At 50.6% G+C, this 22,733-nt stretch overlaps 4 protein-coding genes across 4 annotated transcripts; 3 read left to right on the forward strand and 1 right to left on the reverse strand.

Moving 5' to 3' along the window:
• Positions 1-1,333: 1,333 nt before the first annotated feature.
• BGZ61DRAFT_300085 (uncharacterized protein) lies at positions 1,334-1,972 on the forward strand (the record flags this gene model as incomplete). The annotated part of the gene is made up of 1 exon (XM_046238675.1): positions 1,334-1,972. A coding segment is annotated over one exon (639 nt), but the record flags the coding sequence as incomplete, so codon positions are not given.
• A 6,534-nt stretch (positions 1,973-8,506) lies between these two features.
• Positions 8,507-9,479, forward strand: BGZ61DRAFT_486068 (uncharacterized protein; the record flags this gene model as incomplete). The annotated part of the gene is made up of 3 exons (XM_046249802.1): positions 8,507-8,589; positions 8,908-8,990; positions 9,037-9,479. The coding sequence occupies 3 exons, from the start codon at positions 8,507-8,509 to the stop codon at positions 9,477-9,479; spliced, it is 609 nt and encodes a 202-aa protein (XP_046095406.1).
• Positions 9,480-17,921: 8,442 nt separating this feature from the next.
• BGZ61DRAFT_370965 (uncharacterized protein) lies at positions 17,922-18,650 on the reverse strand (the record flags this gene model as incomplete). The annotated part of the gene is made up of 2 exons (XM_046242056.1): positions 17,922-18,045; positions 18,292-18,650. The coding sequence occupies 2 exons, from the start codon at positions 18,648-18,650 to the stop codon at positions 17,922-17,924; spliced, it is 483 nt and encodes a 160-aa protein (XP_046095407.1).
• Positions 18,651-19,168: 518 nt separating this feature from the next.
• BGZ61DRAFT_433785 (short chain dehydrogenase/reductase) lies at positions 19,169-21,142 on the forward strand (the record flags this gene model as incomplete). The annotated part of the gene is made up of 4 exons (XM_046243933.1): positions 19,169-19,394; positions 19,899-20,222; positions 20,334-20,772; positions 20,815-21,142. Exons 1-4 carry the CDS (start codon positions 19,307-19,309, stop codon positions 21,140-21,142), a joined length of 1,179 nt encoding a protein of 392 aa, XP_046095408.1. The 5' UTR covers positions 19,169-19,306.
• Between the last annotated feature and the right edge of the window lie 1,591 nt (positions 21,143-22,733).

Genomic DNA, 22,733 nt, shown 5'->3' on the forward strand with positions numbered 1-22,733 from the left:
AGACTGCTAAATTTATCTTTTACTGATTCCGAAGAGCTTTTGAACAGGGATTCCCAAGTGCCGGGTTTTATCACATGCATGGCAGCTATGCTAATGAGGGTATGAGAGTCTAATGCTATGTGTGGCTCAGCTGGCTGAATAACGCCTTGTGAGAGCATAAGACTCTGGGAACTATCTATATTCAGAATATATCTTTTGACTTGATTTTGAAGGAAAAAAAGGTTGATTCGAAAATTTGTCACTGTGGCTTGCGATACGAAACAACGCAACTATTTGGATCCCTAGGCTGCTCGGTAAATTCCGCTGACTTATCTATGCATGTATTGGTTAGACATCGGCCGCTACAACGTTGTGCTCACGCATATGCCGGGTATAGGAAAAGCCAACGCGGCAGCAGTCGCCGCTAATTGTCAGGCAAGTTTCCCAAACGTCAAGCTTGCCCACCGTAGTTCACCAAAGATGCTGAACCAAATCTCAACGTTCAACTGATTGCTGTGGTTGGTTCGGAAGGTGCCGTTGCAATGCAGATGGGTTGCTGACGAATTCGTGCATGCACCCGGCCCGTCAGACACATGTCCTTCAGCGGCAGCACTTGCAGACCGTTTCAACCAGTGCCTGGCTACTGGTCAGCTTTGGTGGGCAATATCCAATCATAATTTTTGGTCTCAGCCTCAACGGCAGCTATTCAAACCTTAACCACATGCCTGCTTCTTCCACGACAATCGACTCACCCACGGAATTATCTTGCGTCGCGGCCCGTCTCAAGTCTTTAAGTTGCCAGGCCAGCGCGTGCTATGCCGAAAGGTGCCCGCGAGATTCTGACGATTTGTGACTTCGCGAATCCATTAGTGAATGATCTCCAATTTACTCTACCCTGGTGCATTCGTCGTTCATTTCTGTGAGTGCATTCGGGCTGGCCGAAGGCATGCGGGCGCCTCCGTGGAATATGTCTTTCGGAATGGTGTTCGTGGAAGCTGACCTCGCCAGACATAGCAAGTTCGCCTGTATAGGTCTGAAAACTCTTTGTGATAGTAAGTTCCCGCGCGAATTGCATGGACGAGGATCACAGGCGACGGCACGGCGATCAGACATGCTCAACAAAGTTCATGTGCTTTCTCGTGTACGGCAAACTCCGTACGCCACCGAAGAACAAGCTCCCTCAGTAATCTCCCAGAAAATGAGGACTATTAGCGTGAGGATCGTACGCTTCCTCCCAGCCTAGTGCGACAAAGGTTTAGGTACCTGCCTGCCTACGACTCCACCCGCTCCCTGCAGTCAACCTCCCTGTTGCGTTGCGCTTTATCACGCTAAACGCAGCGGTACTTGGAACAACATCGGGGACGCCACGCGACTGATCGACGTCTTGAGGAGCGCCGGTGGAGCAAACCAGATCACGGCCGGCTCGAAGGAGCTCTCGGTGATGACACAGCAGCTCTGCCGATTCCGGTACGCCGCTCTGGGTTCGACGTCTGAGCTGAGTGCCCGGATAGCATCCGAGCGGGGAGCAAGAACAGTGACCCTGCCGGGAGGTCAGTTCACCGGATCCGAAATTCCAGCACAGAGGCTGCTGAAATTTATCAAATCGCAGCAGAAAAGCGCTTCGAGAGAGACGGAGAGGATGATCCAGGGCATCCAGGGTCTGACCGACAGAAACACGGCCGGCCGCAACGCAGCCGTGGACGCCGTACTGAGCGGGTTCGGGGAGCAAGACGTCCAGCTGACCGCTACCGATACCGAGGAGAGCATGCTAGACAACGGCCCAACGGTTAGCGTCCGGTTCGGACCATCGACATCCTTCCTAGCGGCGGGGAGGCAGCTGGCGAAGCGCTTCACGCTCAACAGAAAGCAGTCGGTCGCCTTCTTACTCGTCTGCCGGCAGCTCGACCTCGTACACAGTGGCGAGAGTACGCACGGCCAACCTGCTCCCCAGCTGTGCCAGTTCATCGACGGCGAAGGCGGGACAGGGAAGTCGCGGGTCATCGAGGCACTCGTCGAGCTCTTTGCTGGCAAGGAGATCTCAAACCGCCTACTGGTCACGGGGACCTTGGGGACCCCGGCGGCTCGCATCAACGGCATCACGATCTACTCGGCCTGCAACTTCTCCAAGGACGCATCGCGTATGATCGCCAGCAGAGACAAGGGCTTCGACGGGATCGGGACCTCCAACTCATCCGATCGATACGTCAACGGCTCAGCGCGAATGGATTGGCAGGAAAAGCCAGCTCAGTATGCAGCATTAAGTGGCCCAAAGACTGATATATCAAGAGGTTGAAGAACGTGGCTTGTGTGTGGTGGTAAATAGACCAATTGGATTCTATTATCCACACAGAGACGCATAAAATCGGGCGTTGCATGTGATCCATGGCCATCAAGGATAAGAAGCCGCTTCTCATTGGATCTTTCTGGCTTTGTGGCTGGAATAAAGATCCCTTTAAGCGATTCAAGACCAATCTCATCAGAGGTCCAGCCCTTTGAGGAAGCTGCAAATACCCAATTGGTTAGAAAGTCCATCTCTTCTGGAAACCACTGCTGTTGGGTCTCTTTACCTTTAAAGATAACCAATGGATCAAGGCACTTTCCGGTTGCGGAAATCTCGTCAATAATAGTAGTCCAATGAGATCCCGGGTGTTTCTTAATCGTTGACTTCCGCTGTGATTGGCCAACTACAGGCCCATTGGTCCCAACCCCTTGGAAGATCCCAGTCTCATCCATATTCCAACGGTTGCGTCGCGCGATGTAACGGTCGTGTCTCGTTGATTGATTGATTGATTGATTGATTCATTCATTCATTTCCGTCCTGAAGGTCAAAGACCCACACGATCCCCATCTGGGGCAAAAGGACGTGCTAGGCTAGTTACATACATGATTTATGGTTGCCTCAGAGTCCTTGGCGTCCTCCACCACTGTGCAGCTATCTAGCAATTCTGCGGCTCTAGGGCCTATTGCGGTTCGGGCCCGGCCCCCGTCCGCGGGGGCTAGGGGCTGTACATAAGGAGTGTATAGTGCGTTATCAGCAGCTAGAAGAGCTGTGTGTGTATAGGGAAAGTGCTGGGGTCATAAGCTGGGTTGAGATCTTCCTTCTGTGACTATAAAAGTGACGCCATCTGCCAAAGTGTGTAATCAAGCTAACTGCAGGTCAGGGTCTCTTAATCTTATCATCTTCTGATCTTGCGATTAGGTCTGCTTGCGGCAGCCGGACCTTGGGAGTGTCGAGTTGCAAGCTGCTGACTCGGCCTTGTAGGGCAAGCATCTCTCTTCAGCCAGCTGTTCGGTTAGTGTACTAAAGGTCAGTCCTAGCTAGCAGCTAGGCCTAGGCCTGGTTGCAATAAAACTATAGATAAGAGAGAAATGGAAAGGGAGGAAAGGGACATAGGAGAAGGGGGGGGCAGCGTATTCTGCCTAGTTGGTCAGGCTAGGTTGGTGGGGGGCCCAGGTGGGTGATCTTTGAGTCGGGCAGACTTGATTGAAGAAGTCGGTATCTTCAACCAGCTGTATGAATTCTCCAAAGCCGCTGCCAATAGCCTGTCTGATAGCTTCAGGGGTATTTGGAGGCAGCCGTCTTCTCTTGTTAGGCGATATCTTCCGGCAATAGAAGATGTGCGTGGGTGACTTTCTTCTGCCACAGGAGCAGTCGTCGGTAGAGTCAGTGTGGTTGAACCTTTCGTGATAGGCCGCAAAGTCTCCATGTTGTGATCTAGCTGCTAGTAGATGGCGTAGGAGCTTCCGTGGGACTGAGAGCTCGTCTGGGCATTTGGGCTTAGCTTCAAGCCCAAGAGGTTGATAGCTGGCTGGCTGCTTGTCTTGCCACCAGGCCTGGAAAGCCGAGCCCATCCAGGCTCGGGCTTGTCGTCTGATATAGGCCAGTGTGGGCTGGGAATTGGGTAGGTCAGGGAGGCCGTACACTAATGTCGTGCAACCCTAACCGGGAGAAAGCGGTAGAAGCAGCAAAGGGGTTAGATGGCAGAGTCATTGCCACCTGCTCCTCGCAGAGAGGGGGCATGGTAGGCATGGGAGGTGTCGTACAAGATACGGCGATCAACAATGGTGACGAGGTGGTGGCCAGCTACTTCATCACTCTCGGGTCGAGGGAAGAGCTGAACCTATACATCGCCGAGCTACGCGCTATAGAGATGGTATTGAGATGTATGCCGTCTGGACTCTGCCGGCGGGATATGACCGTCATGACGAGCAGCCGCTCCGCACTAGAAGCCATACGGCGGCCACGACAACAATCTGGCCAACAGATCATACGGCAAATCTACGACCATATCATGCGTCTTGAAGACGAGGGCCACTCTCTCCGGATGATGTGGGTTCCAACAGGAGAAGAGGATTTCGCGCTGGGACCAAAAGCCAAAGCAGCAGCCCGGAAGGCCACAGAAGGAGAATGCAGACCAGATGTGCCACAACATCTAGCAAGGTCCACAAGGATAAGAATAGCGATAACCAAGCAGCGGCAAACAAGAACACTACCAGAAAGAGTCGGGAAATACTCGAAGCAGATAGACACGGCACTGCCAGGCAAGCATACCCGTACTCTATATGACCCGCTGAAGAGGAAGGAAGCAGACGTACTGTCGCAGCTCCGCACCGGAATGGCGAGACTTAACAGCTTTCTGTGCAAGATAGGAGCAATGGAATCGGACACTTGCGAATGCGGGCAAGCATCAGAGACAGTGGAACACTTCCTATTCCGCTGCACAAAATGGACCGCGCAACGAGAAGGCATGCTGCGATGCTCACAGACAAAAATGGGAAACCTCTCGTTCTTCTTGGGAGGAAAGGCAGCATCTGACGGGAACAAATGGGCGCCAAACATGCAGGCGGTACGGGCAACAATCAAATTCGCCATTGCAACAGGGAGGCTTGACATGGACCAGAAGCCTCAGGCACACTAACTATTCAGATCAAATCCCACTAACATCATACAGTCTCATTTTGACAGACCGTGCTTCAGCTGCTGAGGATAGGATGCTGAACACTTGGAGAAATTGGCCATCAAGCAGGCCTGTCACGACAGCGTGTACATCAGATTGGACCAGTCATTAAAAGTGAAATTGTGGGGCTTTGGGTGATAATGTAAGCACTGTACGAAACGTAAACAGCTTAGCGCAAAGGCCCTCTGGGGTGTCCCCCCGGCCGACATAAAATACAATACAATATATCACGATAGAGGAGGTAGAACGACAACTTTTTGCGGCGAAAACGTAGAAGGCTCCTGGAGGAGATGGGCTACCTGCAATTGTTTGGAAACAGGTATGGCCAGTGGTGAAGCGTTGGGTGATGGCCATCTTCCGGGCATCCTTAGACGAGGGAACATTACCCGATCAATGGAGGCATGCAAAGATCATACTGCTGAAAAAGCCCAGTAAAGAGGACTATACAATTGCAAAGGCTTGGCGACCGATTTCACTTCTAGCTACTCTTGGCAAAGTATTGGAATCGGTGGTCGCAGAATGTATCTCGCATGCAGTGGAAACATATGGGCTGCTTCCGACGAATCACTTTGGAGCCCGCAAACAACGATCGGCAGAGCAGGCACTCCTAGTCTTATAAGAAGAGATCTATAGGGCCTGGCAAGGCCGGCGAATTGTCAGCCTTATCAGCTTCGACGTTGAGGGAGCCTACAATGGCGTCTGCAAGGAGAGATTGCTCCAACGAATGAAAGCTCGCGGCATCCCAGAGGAGCTTCTCCGAAGGATAGGGGCATTTTGCTCGAACCGCACGGCAGTGATCCAAGTCAACGGAGAGTCATCGGAAACTCGAGACCTACCACAGGCAGGCCTACCCGAAGGCTCTCCTCTATCTCCAATCTTATTCCTTTTCTTTAATGCAGATTTGGTACAGCGGCGGATCGACAGCAATGGAGGGGCGATAGCATTTGTGGATGATTTCACAGCCTGGATCACAGGGCCAACGGCACAAAGCAACCGCGAGGGAGTCGAATCGATCATTAAGGAGGCATTAGGCTGGGAGAGGAGAAGCGCCGCGACGTTTGAGGCGGACAAGACTGCTATCATACACTTCACCCGAAAGAAGTACAAGACCGACTCGGAGCCCTTCACGATCAAGGGACAGACAGTCCAACCGAAGGATCATGTCAAGATCCTGGGAGTTATCATGGATGCCGGGCTTAAGTACAAGGAACATATTGCAAGGGCAGCTTCCAAGGGTTTGAAAGCAGCAATGGAACTGAAGAGGTTAAGGGGTCTAACGCCAGCGACGGCAAGACAGTTATTTACAGCTACTGTCGCCCCGGTTGTGGACTACGCCTCCAATATGTGGATGCATAGGTTCAAAGACAGACTCATGGGACCGATCAACAGGGTTCAGAAAGTGGGAGCACAGGCGATCGTTGGGACATTTAGTACAGTGGCGACGAGCGTAGCGGAAGCAGAAGCTCATATCGCTTCTACGAAACAACGGTTTTGGAAGAGGGCAATCAAGATGTGGACGCATATCCACATATTGCCCAATACCAATCCGCTTCGAAGGACAACATCCCGCATACGAGCGTTCAGAAGGTCTCACCAGTCACCACTCTACCAGGTAGCGATGGCACTTAGAGACGTACCAATGGAGAAGTTAGAAACCATTCAACCACTCACATTGGCGCCATGGGAAAAGCGAGTGGAAGCCATTACCGACGAGTCAGCAACAAGAGAGGCAGAGGCAGCCTGGGCCATACGCGTTGCAGTGAGCAGCTCTGCGCGGAACGACGTGGTAGGTGTCGGAGGCGCAATCCAGATCCCGATGTCCATGCGAGGCGGTCCGAGGCTGGAGACCTTCTCGTTTACACTGGGGATGAGAGCGGAGCAGAATTCGTACAGCGGAGAACTCGCAGCAATGGCATATGCCTTGAGGCGATCGCTACCAAGGTTGAGATATCGCAGCGTCGCACTGATCACGAGCAACAAAGCTGCCGCGCTCTCCCTGAGGCAACTCCGTCAGCAATCCGGGCAGGAATATATACGCTGTATCTATGATTCGATTGAAGAGCTGCGGGAAGATGGAAACGTCGTAAGGGCTCTGTGGATACCCTCAAGCGGCGAGAACGAGCTTCTCAAGCATGCCAAAGAGGAGGCCCGGAAGGCGACACAGCAAGGGCCCACCCCAGAAAAACAGTTCCCTAGCATGCAATCGACGACACTCAGCATTGCACGATCGAAAGTCAATATGGATAAGGCACTGCCTGAAAACGTCGGCAGACACTCCAAACGAGTAGACGCCGCGCTGCCGGGCATACACACGAGACGACTCTACGACCAACTATCGTGGAAGAAAGCCAGTGTGCTTGCGCAACTCAGAACAGGCATAGCAAGGCTAAACTCGTACCTCTTTCACATCAAAGCGGTATCATCAGACCAGTGTGATTGTAGACAAGCGAGAGAGACGGTTGAACACTTCCTCTTCCGATGCCGAAAGTGGACAGCATACCGTACAGAGATGCTTCAATGCACTAGCACCCAGAGGAGCAATGTCTCTTTTTATCTTGGAGGAAAGTCACCATCTGATGACCAAAAATAGACGCCAAATATGGAGGCCGTTCGAGCGACAATCCGATTTGCATTGGCCACAGGCCGCCTCGATGCAAGCTACTAGGGAGACAGGACTCTCTCTATTAACTCCTTGATAACCCTACTATTTCAACTTCACCCCACCCTCACCCCGTGCCGAACTAGCGAACACCGCTTCAGCCGCCGTAGATAGGACACTGAACACTTGGAAAATAGGCTTCAAGTCAGTCCGCTAACAGTATGACCAACCCACGGGCATCCGTAGAAAAGACGAGAGCAAATGAGAAGAATAGGCAAGATTGTAAGGATAGGACGCAGCATGGGCTTTAGGAGGCTAGGACACAATTTGGGCAATGTATGGAAATATTACTTACTAGTGCCCTTTCGACTTAAGCCGCCGGGCGTAATAAATTGTATATTGTATACATTCTTTCTACCGCTGTTGCTTTTCTTATGTTTTATGACAACAACAGCGTTAATAGTTACTGAAAAGAAGGGGGTTTTGGTCAATACAGAAGTAAATGGTGGCTTGTATGGGTTCGTTGTTTAGCTACTCGACGATGGCCCTTGGTCGGATTTGGTTCCATGCATATGAAGACATGCCAGTGCGCGCAACTTTCAAGGGCTAGAGACACTAGTAGGCCGTTAATGTGCATATTGTGGCCTCGCATCCAGCTTTCATGGATGAGATGTCCAGAAACGGGGTCGATAAGCTTCTCGTCCTGGCCGCATAACTGGTCTCTGCAGTGGAATCCAGACCAACATAGTGACCCCTGACCGATTTTCAGGTTCGCCATGGTTCCGGATGGCCTGGTTGGCGTGGAGTGAAAACGAACCATGCACTCCAGGGAGAGGGGTGGATTTGAATCAGCCAACAATGGTTCATGGCCCGACCTAGCGCCATTGAGTGGCTGTCAGAGTCTGCATGTATGTCTCTGAGACCATGTGTGATAGAGGGTGGTCAAGATACGGGCCTATGATCGTCTCCAATGGCTGGAGACACGTCAATCATGAACATGCATGATGCCCATCCTTCAATATGGAAAGGTCTCACTCCAGACTGCCAAAACCTGTAAGCCTCACTTCTTGCAGTCGTCTAACTGGCCCCTCAACCATGTCTAGACTAACAGAGCAGCGCCAGTAGTAGAATTAGTTCTAGTGGCTTGCAGCATAGCAATCCACCTTGCCCTACTACTCTCTGAATATTTGCATCTGCCCATTGAACAACGCATCATCCCTGGACTGCAATTAGCATAAGTTCACAGTCCATGGATAGAGCTCGTAATAGCACCAGATAAAAAGGTCTGAGGTATAAAATAGTGACTCACCCTCCTTAATCAAGACTAAATAAGGTGTCCTTTCACATAATACTATCGATCAACCTTCACAGAGTATTCATCTCAGCGTCACATCTCAAGTCGACCAACCCTTCAGCCAGCTCGAACGAGAGAATAAAGTCTTCCCCTGCTGACGGTAAGTTGCGTTGTCTGACTCTTAATTCAAACTAACTTGCGTAAAGGCATCCCTACGGCTATGAGAGTACGGCCGAGCGATGATGTACCGGATGGGGACACCGAGTCTGGAAATGATAAGACAGTGGATATTGATATGGGTGAAGTCTTGGGGCCAGACCCGGCTGTTGAGGACCGTGTCGATGAGATACTGGAGCATACTGGTGCAGGCTCTTTGGATGGGTCAATGGAGAACACAGATGACCGCTCTATGGATAGTACATATTCGAGAGAGCGTCCGCACGAGGATGTACCAGATGAGGACGCCGAGTCTGGAAATGATGCAGCCGAGGATATTAATATGGGTGAAGTCTTGAGGCCAGACTCAGCTGTTGGCGGCGCTGTCGACGAGATACCGGAGCATACCGGTGCAGGCTCTTTGGATGGGTCAACGGAGAACACAGATGACGGCTCCATGGATGGCACAGAGGAGTCGTCTACGAGTGCTTAGTGGTCTAAATTGACCTTCCAGGAGTGCCATTCAGCGAATACCACAGCCTTTTGGTCAATTATCCGGTAGTAATCTAGCATGAGCAAGTCGTGTGATTGATGATGAAGCCATGGTGTCATGCATCGAACGCTGGCCTTTGCGAAACAACGAGATGTAGTAATAATCCCGGGATCCAGCTGAGCGAACTCCGGACCCACTCTATACGGTACAAGACGGTTTACCTTAGCTTGCCTTCCTCGGATCCTTGTCTAGTTCCAGGTGGAGGTCTGCGAGGACACAGGGACGAGCAGGTCCCATGAGATTGTGACAAGGCCGCGCGGTACACAAGAGTTCGGATCTCTCGTGACGCGCTAGGGAAGACTAGATTGGGTAGGTATACCCGTATAGAGGAGTATATATCTCACGATGTGCGCAATGGGTCGTTAGCTTCCGCACCTTCCAGCGTCCTTTCCTCACCGACGGCACTATGGAGCAACTGTCCCAAACTCAGGTCATTGCATTGGCTGTGCTCTTTGCCCTGGTCGTGGTCTCTCTCGTTTTGACATCCATGCCCAAGCTAACAGCTTGCTGAAAATGGACCGGGAGCATCAAAATACCGTCCTCTAGTAACTTTATCACCACATTATGGCTGAGCTTCCCGATACCCCAACATCCATTTTTGGCCTTTGACAAAACTGGACATTTGACTCAAACTGGAGTGGTCGATTCTTGGTCAAGAAAAGGATCTGTCTTTTGTCAACAAAAAAACAATCTCCACTTATGGTCGAGACCTGTCTCTACTCTTGGTCAAGAAAAGGACCTTGTCCTTTGTCAAGAAGAAGACTGTCTTTACTTATGGTCAAGAAGAGGTCCTTGTCCTTAGTCCTAAAGAGATCTGTCTCCACTCTTGGTTAAGAAGAGGTTCTTGTCCTTAGTTAAGAAAAAAAAAATCCAATCTCCACTTATAGTCAAGAAGTGGTTGACTCTTGGTCAAGAAGAAATTCTTTGTCACAGCCCCGGCTGCCTAAAGTACGCCAGGACGGTGTAAGATGCAGATCAGATGTACGGGGCAACTCAAGCCCCGAAGTGAGCACCCACTTACATCTGCGTGCGTGAAGAAGCATGGAACACGCGTTCCGGAACCAAATATCCATTGTGTCCTACTCGTTTGAGGTATTTCACGCCATCGCCCCTCCGCTAAGGAATTGAGGAATGGGCCCTATTACTCAATCCATCTATTTCGTACAGACCCTCTTCGTTGCGCGTCCTCGTTCAGTATTAATGACTTCAAACACGACTTTCGAAGACCCTCTTGAGACCTACCAACAGCTCTGTCCTTACGAAGACTGCTTCCCTTCCCTACATCTGCTTGCTATCTCGAGCTAAAGTTCCACCAGAAACAGCGAAGGCGTGGCTAAAGGCGTCACCGGGAGAGGTCAACCTCTGTGCTTTGGAACGGAAATCGCCACCCCAGAGTACTACCGCGGCAGACTTCAAGCTACAGTATGGAGGTTGAAGATGCAAGACGATCTCGCCTTCAACGAGCAGAGAGGCTAGGAGAGCAGGAGCAGGAGCTGCAACGATATCTAGAAGACAATCCGACTACGACACTCCTATTGCAGCCATCCCCGCCAAGACACATGAGCCGAGCGCAATGCTGTAACCCATCCTGTCCTCATGAACATAGCCAAAGAAGGCCCGGCTACACTATAACGGACGACTACCGAGTGTTCATAGACAGTAGCGATCACGAATGTTACCACGTGTCTTGTCTTGAAGACATGCTTGATCTTGCGAGACTTGCACTAACGCAGTTCAATCTCGACAATCACAGGTATCGATGGAACGGAAATTCGTCATGGCCTTGGGGTCCGATGTTCCAAAAATGGGTGGAGCACAGCGGGCGTGTTAAACTCGACAAGATTGCTGAGTACTTTGAAGAATTGGATGCTTACAGCGAGGCCCGCGATGAGATGAGCACAAGATTTATCGAATAGCAACTAGCGCATACTGAGTGCAAGACCGATCGCGAATCTTGCAAATGCCCACCAGAACCAACTGGATGGCCGAGAACTCCAATCCTCGAGGGCGACATAACTGACGAGGCCGAAAGATGCCTTCTTTCTGATGTCATCAGACACCCATACCGCGACAGGCGACCGTAACAGCATGAATCTCTGCACCTTTGGCCGGCGTGAAGTGGGTTGAAAAAGGGGGTGGCAGGAAGGCAAAGAGGCGGAGGGACATGGGGGTTTAGTATCCTTCTACGTTCAACTCACAATCTTCAAGTTTAATTCATGTGACCGTCTCTCCTGTGACGGGACAAGAGCACGAACGAGGTCGAGTGCGACTTGGGCAAAATGATTGTTTACAAGGAGAGAACGAGATTCCTAAGGAAAGCTCTGACTAAAACTGGACATTTGACTAAAAACTGGACGTTTGGCTAAAATTGAGGCTTTGACCAGGGACAGACATCTATCGAATCTATCGAATCGAATACCGGGCCGTGCCATTCGATTCGATGGCTTGGCATTCGATTCGGGTGGAACCATATATGATTCGACGCGAATCTAGCACGTCTCCTATAGATTCGATATCGAATCAAGCACCTGTCATTCGATTCGATGCCAAGATTCGATCGATTTCGATTCGAATTCGATCGAATAGATGGCTAATCCCCGTAAAGGTAGAGAACGTTAGAGGAAATGGTGACTTGCCAATAAGAGGACCGTTTGACATAGAGTGATCCAAATCTAGTTTATGTAAGGGCAATAGGCAACACGGGGAAGCACATGAAGGGAGTATGTAACATAGCGGTCGGAATAAGCATCACCATTATGATCGTGATTTGGGAAGAGACGTCGCAGAACAGAGTCAATTTGTGGAAAACAGGTGTTACTAGGCAGATCAGAAGTCGCTCGTGTCCTTCAGCGACGCAAGTACATCAACCCATTGGTCATCACTTAGGCTAAGCAGCGGCAGCGAAGGCGTGTAGATCCCAGCCTTGCTCCACGATCGAATGCACTGACCCATAGCCACTATCTCCCTCCCCAACCTATTTCTCAACGGCGCCATCATAAGCCCTGCGCTGCTAAACGTCCTCTCACTCTCTGCAGACGACGATGGGATACTGAGCATATCAACAGCCATAGTAGACAGCCGCGGGTACCGATAGGCATTGGTCTTCCACCAGTCAATTGGTCTGCTCCTGTAGTACTGACTGTTGACGATATCCTCGGCGCAGTACCTGGAATATTCATCATCAATCGCTGCCGCCGTGGTCGTCTGTTTCGCCTTGCGTGTGGTCTTGCGGAGGTTGGAAGCGGTGGCAGGTGAAGTCGTGGCAAATGCCGAGCTAGCGACACTCCTGGCAAGCCTGCGCTCGATATAATCCATTGAGGCCTCATCAGTTATAGCAAGGACCTCATTATCAACGTCGCGTTGACTGTAGCTATTCTCCCAGATCTGCAATAGCTTCTCTTCATAGTCGGCTCGCCAACCCTGCGCCTTGCGAGTAGGAACTCGAGACCACAGTTGGTCGAGGAGACGCCACTTCTTCGCAGGGTTAAAGATAACGGCGCCTATATATGCGGCACTGGTCAGAAGGGCATAGTACTTATGAAGTTTCTTCCACCCGAGCTTGATGAAAACCTTGAACAATTTACGAGTTCTGTTATCAAGTCCCGCGTAAATGGCAACCTCGACGTCTTTCCTCCTCTTGCTCACCGGATCCTCAACTTCTTCGTAGATTGTACCTTCAATAGCACTTTCGAGGTAGTCAAGGAGCATCTCGAAGACAGGGAAGTACTCGTCGAAGCTACCACAAGTCGATCTCACGCCGGGAATACCGCTGCCCTGAAGCTGCTTAGTAGCGACCTTAAAAGGCTTCAGAAGCTTGACCAGCATCTCGATAATCTTCCAGTCGTACCCACTTAGCCGATACTGTAGAACTGCGGGCTTGGCATTCTCACAGGCGCCCTCAGCTTCCCAGCGGTTCTGAACGTCATTAAAGAATGTGTTAAGTGCTGGGCGGAGACAAAGGGCCCTTTCCATCATACGCATGTCCGAGTCCCATCGAGTGGCGTTGTTAAAGACCCAGTAGAGTGTTAATTCCTTGCCAGATTCCTTGCGCTGAGACTGAAGAAACTGCTCATACAGTTGTGGACTCGCTCGTAGCTGAAGGCCGATGTTGTGAAGCATTCCCGGGGCGCCGTTCTGGCTGTACTCCCTGAACGTGGTGCTGTTGATCTCTTCCGGAGCCGGGTGGGACGACGTGAAGTTTTCATCAGGGTTACTGACAGCAACGTCAGACTGTATCTCTTCGTCCTCGTCGTCCTCCATCTCTCCATTCAGTGCCTCGATGATAGCTTGATCAACCCGTTCCTCATCGTCGTCCTGATCGTCGCCATCGGCTGCGACAATTGCAGCCAGGTTGCCCCGCTTGGAACCGTACAGCAGTGCCCGCACGCAGAGGTTGACGATGTAGCAAGCGCAGCGAATCCGTCGCTCTTCAGGAGAGAAGCTGTATTCGAATGCAAGGTCCCTAATATACGTGTTGTTGTTGGCTGCATTGTCGAGAGTGAAGTACCCAATCTTGTCAGGATCATTGATTTGCCAGAATGCAAGAGTATCCGCCACCTCGTCGGCAAGCGATGCGCCGGTGTGTCGCCCGGTGAGAGGTCGAAGTCCGAGGAGGATTCGGTGCTGGACGAAATCGCGATCGACGAATTGAGCATTGATTCCAAGGAACGAGACGAATGATTTTGACGTCCAGCCGTCGAGGGAGAAATGGATTTGGGATCGAGCACTGCGCAATACTTCAGTCACCGGCCCAACGGCGCCTCTATACTCAGATTCGAGCATGCGAAGAAGAGTCTCCGCAGAGGGAATATGGGCCTTATCAAGGAGTGGGTTGCCGTAAAGCAGGATCCGTTGGAATCGCTCAGCATTGACTATCTCGAACGGCAAGTTGTGGTACGTAATCCAGTCGAGAAGAAGAACTCGAAGGCCCTTGACGTTGAATTGTCCACGCAGGTTGCTGAGGAGGAACTGATCGTTAGGGTTATTGAAGTCGGCGTCGAGGAAATGAGTGATAGTCTGGTTATGCAACAATGAGCCTCCCCCGCGACGGGCAGCTTGGTTCGGGCCCTTTTAAATCAGCATATCAACGGGCCGCGGACCAGGGGACATACCAAAATCCCGTGGGCTGCGCGAAGGTGTTTCTTGATAGAGGCCCCTGTCAACAGGTGGAATGGTCTTCAACGCGGTACCCATATTCCTGCCACCACGCCCTCGTGTCTTGGCCGCCCGTATAGCGCTCGAATCCTGGCCATTTCATCCACTCTTGGCGGCCCCAGAGTGTCCAATCGACCTTGATAAAGTCGGCGGCAGTCCCGCGAGGACGGGGCGATGGTGTCGCTGGCAACGACGATGCTGGCGACGAAACAGCCGGCGAAGACGAAGAGAACTCAATGCGCTCTATAGCCTCTGGCTGATCGGAGAATGGGCTGTTTGAAGAGAATGTTTCGGAGGACATCGTGACATAGTTAGCTAGACGGGAAGGTCGGCCGTACGGATCGAGTGAGCTGAACGATGTTGTTGGAAGCCATTGAGGCTGCGTGCGGAGGGTCAAGTAATATCCATCCATCGCTGCACAGATGTGTAAGGCCAATAACACGCGTATATCACACGCATGTTGTCGTCAACGCGAAATTCGCGAGTCGCCAGTGCCGTTGAACTTGCCGAGCCTTGTAAGAATGAATGAGCCATTGACCACCAGTGCGAGTGACGACATGGCGCGTCCTAATCCGAAGCAGTCGCGCGTGAAGACGCCAGCGTAGCGAAGGAGTCAACCTTTGTTCCAGCTATTGGCGGAGGGATGTTCTTCCAAGTGTTGATCTACTAAACCTCCCCGCGCTTCGCAACTAACCAATTCACAGGTCTTGTTGGTCAGGTCCACAGACCCCGGGCCAAAGGCAAGCTTTCCGGCGGCCAGGTTCCATATATTCCCTATTCCTTTTGGTTCCAAGGCCCCTATTGGCTCGCGTCACTGCGCACCCGCCTCAAAAATTCTCATCCCCTCGTTGCCCAGTCTTTCTGCCCGTATCGGCTTTCACGTTTGGTCTCATTCCAATCTGGCGTCAATTGAGAATGGATTCTTGAGCTCTTCGTAAACTGGAACACGTGAGGCGGAACGGTGGGCACTTGAAGTTGAGGCTCTAAATGAAAGCACTCCGAGGGTCCTACGAAGTCGCTAGTACTTCTGTTCACGGGTACGGCTTGGTTTGGTTGCAGGTCCCCGAGACAAAGAGGGACCGTTGGATGAACAAAGGAAGACCATGAGTCCCATATATGTCAATATATAAAAGTCCAAGTCTGAAATATTCATCTGATCATGCCAAGATTGGCAATAATAGAAAGCTCTCGGTAAGAGAATCTAGAGGCACTGATTTTTAGTTGCATTCATTTGATTCTGCTGAACAAGCGGCGTATATTTGGGATATTTCGGCCTTGCGTGTGCCGCCATGTTACTGGGGTCGACCTACCCTATACAATTGTGTTAGAGGCTACTGCAGCTCTGGCCTCCGTAATAATGGTAGTGCCAGTACCTCCTAACTTTGCAAGTTGGAATTTGCAGCTAAGATAACTCGCACTTCAATATCTCCTCCAAATCGTATATTCTTCATGGAAATCGACTAGACGCCTCATTCTAAGCTACAAAATGGATTGTCTTCGAACTTTTATGAAACATCCAATTGTGGGTTGTCGGGATGATAAGTGAAGTTGCAAGGTACCTATTGCGCCATGGATCTCTCGGGGAGGATAGACGTACTTACTAACACATCTTAGCAACAAGACAGATTCGTGGCGAACGATGCAGCGTACTGGGATCGTCACGTAAGATCGCGCCAGTAGCTTCTTAACACGTCGATCAATTACGCTAAAATTTAGGCCCCCTGACGTGTTTCTGCAATCGGGAGCCCTGTTCGACCGAATCGATCGAAAATCGATCGAATGCTTAGCGCCGTTCGATTCGATGTCGAATGAAATGTGGCATGTTCGATTCGCATATCGAATGGAGTGCGCCCATTTAATTCGATGCGAATCAAACGCCAAGAAATTCGATTCGACATTCGTAAGACTTGGCATCGAATGAATCTATCGATTCGATTCCCGTTCGTAAGATGTCCAACTCTGGCTTTGACTAAATCGGACATTTGACGAGACTGGGCCGTTCTGACAAAGTGTGACCATTGACTAACCTAGGCATGACTGAACAGAAGTGGACTGAACAGAAGTGGACTGAACAGAAGTGGTCCATACCTGATTTAATATATAAAGCGAGTCACGGCACTCAACGCAAAGTACCTTCCACGCTCAATCACATCATGGGTCGTGATTGTGCAGCCTACTCTACTATCGCTAAGGCAGACAACAATAGTCAACCAGTTGTCCTACTCATCCTAGAAAGCTGGGCCCAACATGATATAAATAAGAACCAGGAATAGGAAATAGGTTTAGTTGACCAATCCAGACAATAGCCAGTCGATGTCAAGACTGATCAAACTTCATACCGCTGTTAATAGGAATATACTCGGCGCTGCCATCATGAACTTTGATGTTTCCAAGATAATGCGGCGAGGGACAGCAGCTTGAGCAAAATGTCCTTCAGTCCAAAGTAAGCCGCGCCCACCTATCAATCCCTGTCAATTCCGGTGTGCATCCGTATTAAGTCTATGTTATTTTCTCTACTAAGTCTAATGCATGACGTTTACTCTGCTAGAAGTGTACCTACCCTATACCCATGAGTTTGAATCGGAAGTCTACAAAGACTATACTGATACCACCCGTTGCCAGGGCGGCTATTTCACATCTTCGGCTTTTCATAGCAAACTCATCTGATTACGACCTGCTACGAAATTCACAGCCTCAAAATCTGAACTTTGTGATATATTAAAGCTAAAGAAATGAGATGCCAGAGAAGCAAGCCATGAAGGGGAGGTTAGACTGATGCTGATACAAGAGTGACAGAGTCGATGGACGAGCGAATCGCATCCGACGCGTTTCGCATCTGACGCGTTGACGCGTCGAGCCAATAGCATGTTAAGGAGCGCTCCATGGTACCTAGGTTTATGATATAATTAGGTGTGATGGAAAGTAACTCCTAATAAATACTAACACCCAACCCGCCTTGGGATGAGCTACCCGGCACCGGAGTCTGGGAACATCGCTACGATACCTAATCAACCTTGTGAACGCAACCAACTCAATATCGTGATGATATTGAGTTGGTTGATTAGTAAGAATAGGCTCCGTTGAGTTGGGTTGAGTTGGTTGACTTCAACCTGGTTGACAGCCTCTTGATTGATGTTGCGTTGATCGCCACCCTGTCTATATTGAATCAAGATACACGCTTTAGATTTTCCACGAGCCAGAACTCATACACAGCCAACATTAACCCCTTCATAAAACAGATGACCCCATGATACAAACAGTGTCGATGGCTGTGACAGACCAATCCCCGTTCTGTGCGCTATAAATATTCACTAAACTAATTGTCAGATACGTCAGAGGCGAAAGTTGCCACCTATTGTCACCTATTGCTACCTATTGCTACAAGGCTTAGCAATCAGCTTCTAGCTGATTCTATACAGAAGAGAAAGGGTATATAAAGCTTGCCCTGAAACCTCAAGACATAGGGGCGGAAGGGAGAAGACAATTTTCTCACCCTAATATTTGACACTAATGATAAGAGCCATTACCGAGTTAAGTAGCCCGGACCGTTAGGCATATTAGCAAGATTATCGCTGCATCAAGAAATATTGTAACTTACAGGAAAACCCGGTCCACAAGCCAGCTATAGTTGTGTTTGACCTGCCAATAAACCCATGCCATTCCAATTCCACCAGCAAAACAGAATATGCTACCAAGAACAAGGAGGGGCGTACCACGTAGAGCATACTGTACAACCCTCCCTGTTTGGGAATCATTCAGGAGCGCAGTATGGCTGATTGAAGTAAAAGCTCCTGAAATAACTATGAAGCCAGCAAGGAAAAGCCAGTTGGATACGGCAGCTATAAAATTATTGACGGTAGAAATTTCGTGCGACTTGATAACCATTACATCGTATGGGGATAAGCGTTGGCTTTGCTGGGGACTGTCAAGAATAGACGTAGAGACTGAAACCGGCATACAACTATCCTGGTCTGGTTAGCTCTTCATTGTAATCATCACTGCGAGTTTGAGAGGACTGTTTGGATAGTTGAGGCTATTGGATGCTAGACAGCTATGCAATTATGTATTTATTGGTATTAGTTAGCAGCGAGCTTGGACTCCGAAATTGCCAGCGAGATGTTATGGAAAATGCGGTTCAGAAGCTAGTAGACGAGACGTACAACGATCCGTTGCTAAGGAGCCGCCTCAACCTCTATAACGATGAGGGCCATCATGCCCCTCTTCACCGATTTGGAAATGCCGTCATAGTTGGTGAATTTTGTAGTCAGAATGACATCACTCTCTGCAGTATCCCAAGGAAATGAAGGCAGACAACACTGCATACCCCAAAAAGAAAGTCAAAAGGATCAAAGATCGGCGCATACTGACGTCATGGTAGCGTTCTTCTGGCATTTCGAAGGGTCGAGTTGTGTCAGGCCGATTCCGCGCCTAGTGAACCTTGCTCTATTACCTACACCACCCGATTTCGAATCCCTGCCGTCTTGAATCCAGCATTCTGTGAAGTGATTGGAAGGAGAATTCGATTGCCCTGAGAGATTATCTGGCTATACCTGCAGAATCTTGGTTGGAATTCTGTAATTGGGCGGCATCCGACTGGATCATCAGAGGCCGAAATGTCGGGCCCGGAGCGGGCGAGTCGCGGCGCCCACCAAACGGTTTTTACCCCACGACACACTCACTCAATCTCGAACCCCTCCTTTCGTCGGTCACCCCCAGATTTCCTAGATTTTTATCCTTGGTTATCCTTGCTTCGCCAGCTTTTCAGCTCTACAGCTGTCACTTTTCCAGGTACCCTTTGACAGCAAATCAATTTTCCTAACTCATTCCTTCTCCATTTTCTTTTGTTCTACTCTTATCATACTCTTATCCCCGTGGATTAGGAGCGATGTTGCTGCTAATAATGTAATTCCCATAGAAGCTCATGACTCCACATTCCTCCCGCAATTCTTTATTTAACCTCCATTCATCCATCAACCTTCATACGGCTACCGCCAACTTTACCCTCCGAGGTCGGACAAGTTTCCGAAGGACATTTTGCAGGATTCACCAGCAAGGGAACTCGGTTACAAAAGAAGAGCAAGGGAAAGAAGGACAATACTGTTTTACAGGGCAAAAAAAAGAGTTGAATGAGGGAGGCATTCGGAGGATATTTATAATCATGTACTGCCGTGATAATGGCCGACGCTGACCTTAACCCCTCCGCAGCCACGCACAACTCGCCGCGAACATGGCTCCTCACCTCAGCCCTGTCGCCTCTTGCCGTCCGCCTCATCCGGACGCTGCTCGCTCATGGCGACTACGTCGTCGCCTGTTTACCGCCCCACGAGATCGACCATGAAGACCGCAGCGCCGAGTTCCGGGAGCTGGTCAACGAGTGCAAGAGCACGCGAAAGGACTGCAAGGGCTGGAAGGATCGCATCCGTGGTATTCGCTATGATGGTATCTCCATGGGGAGCTGCGGCGCCGCTGTTGCTGAGGCTGTTCAAGTCTATGGCTGTATTGATATTTTGCTGTGCTGCAAATCCGAAGGTGTGTTTTCAATCTCCGCGGCTCTCGAGGCTTACCCCTGTCACATGTCTCACTCTATAATATCGTCTCCTGAGACGACAATGAGCTTTGCTAACTAGCTTTCTACTGAAGCTGTGGTTGGGACGGTAGAGGAGCTATCAACGACTCCATTCACCCAGAACCTTGTCCGTGATCAGTTTGAATCCATCTTCTTCTCCCAGGTTAACTTCATTAGAGTTGCCCTCCCCCAGCTCCGTTCTCAGCATACCGGACACATCATCGTCCTCACAAGCACTGGCGGTCACATTGGCACTCCTGGCATGTCAATATACACAGCCGCCACCTGGGCCCTTGAGGGCTTCTGCGACTCCCTCGCCTACGAAGTTGCGCCCTTCAACATCAAAGTCACCATAGTGCAGCCGAATAAGGAGATACAATCCTTGACGAACCGCCTCACCTTTGCTCCTCAGATGTCCGCCTACGATCAAGGGCCCAAGTCAGTGCCAAGTATACGCGACATCCTCACCAACGTCCTCAACACTCACCCAGATACGGCTCTTCCTTTCCCACTGTCTCCACCTGAATCAGGACCTTCACCAATGTCACCCGCCAGCTCAGCCATTGAGCCAGATGTTGTTCCCGGCGAGATTTTGCATCGATATCCGAAGCTGCCCCCAGGCGCGGCAGACAAGCTTGTCACGGAGACGGTGCATGCCCTGTCAGCTATTGGGGGCCATGAGAATCCCCCAGCGCGACACATTGTTGGTCATGAGGGCGCCATTGCGGTGAAGGAGAAGCTCAATACCGTGACGGAGGAGCTTGAGGATTTCGTGGAGGCGAGTTTATCGGTCGATATCTTCGAAAGTGAATTGCAAGCGGAGGCGAGGGATGGTAAAGCGCCAGAGCAGAGCCCTCAGTGGCCGCCTTCGTCGACTGGCTGAAGGCCGTAAGGATTTGGATTGGATGAAGTTGCTTATGATGTGAGGGAGCGATCACGTTTAACGGCGGATGACGACGACAACCCGCAAGTTGAGCATCGAAGAGGGCCTTACTCTTCCGAATCACGGTCGCTAGGATTATGGATTCGTCTGGTTCTACGGCTATGGAACTATTTGTTGGCTGCTTGGGTTGAATGGGAATAGAATCGGGTCTCACGTATCGCGACAACTTGGATATACCCAACATCGGCTCGGCCGGCCCGAGCTCTTATATACCCAGCAATTTTTGACGCTCAATTATGACTGAAGCATTCAAATTAGTCGAAGGTCTCCTAAATCTAATTCTATACAACCATACAGACCATGCAGAAAGGTGTTAGGTAATACTGATACATCATCCTCGGGTAGGCGATTTTACCCCTATGACCCCCGAAGCATAGGCGGGACATCGCTGGTTTGGGGGCATCGGCTCGCAAAAAGTTGGCTCCGGCCCCCGACGCGAACGGCGCTGTTATCAGTCCATTGCAATATACTCACATGACGCACATTGGCGGAGCTAGTGCCTCTTAGGCCGGGAGATGCTCAACCACGGGCTGGTTGTTCTCGCTCATGATGGCCAGATTGGTCGCCAGCTCAGCCTTCTGGACCAGCTCGGGCGAGGCAGGCGAGGCACTAGGTGGCTTGGCCATGCCCATGGTGACGTGAGAGATAACCCCATCGCGATGGGAGTCAGCGGGCAGGACTCCCCTGAGAAGCAAAGTCCGTAGGTCTGTTGTTATGGTGATGGGCGCTTCCGCTGTTCAGCTTGGTGTTTCCGGTTGGTGAACGGACGACGAATTCACAACTCAACGACGCGGGATTGACCTGCAGTAGCCCGGAGAAAGGGCAAAGGAGCAGAGAAGCATCCAATGGCACCTCCTAAATGACTTGATGTCCCGATATCAATATGGCAATCTGCATATTGTATTGATACAATATCGTGTAGGGCATATCATATCGTATGTATTGCAGTACATTGTTTTATTGCCATATTATTAGCAACACTGTTTATTCAGCCCGAAGGGCGTTTTGCCTTGAGGAACGAAAGGTCTATGCCCCGCCCCCGACTGACCTTAAAAGAACCCCTCTCATGGGTCGGTTCAGCTTCTAAAAGCTCTACTCTGATTTGTCAGATGGGTCTCCAGTCAACGCGGACTGGTCGGATGTGTGCCTTGTGTGAGGACCGAAAGGACGCGAAAAAGGCTAACTTCACCCTGCAAATATAAAAGAACCCCTCTCATTAGCCCAAAAAATTACCACTTTCGTCCAGCTCCTCATCCCCTCTCATCCGCGTCACCCAACGCCTGTCAACTTGGACTCTTTAGAATCGCATCAAACCAGCGCAATGCCTCCTGAACCGTCCTGTCGCTCAGTTCCTCCAGTCTGGCCTCTGCCACGGTCATCTCGTGGGGAACCCGGTTGCCCACCAGATCTCTTTCCCGCACCTTGGAGATGAGCATGATGCCGTCCAGCGACCGGCACCGAGACAGCTGCACATACAGGCTGTACGGATCACATTGCGCGGGGACTATGTATCCGTCGATATTTATCGTCC

Source organism: Ilyonectria robusta (genome assembly GCF_021365365.1).
Source record: "Ilyonectria robusta strain PMI_751 chromosome Unknown BGZ61scaffold_43, whole genome shotgun sequence".
NCBI classification, from domain to species: domain Eukaryota; kingdom Fungi; phylum Ascomycota; class Sordariomycetes; order Hypocreales; family Nectriaceae; genus Ilyonectria; species Ilyonectria robusta.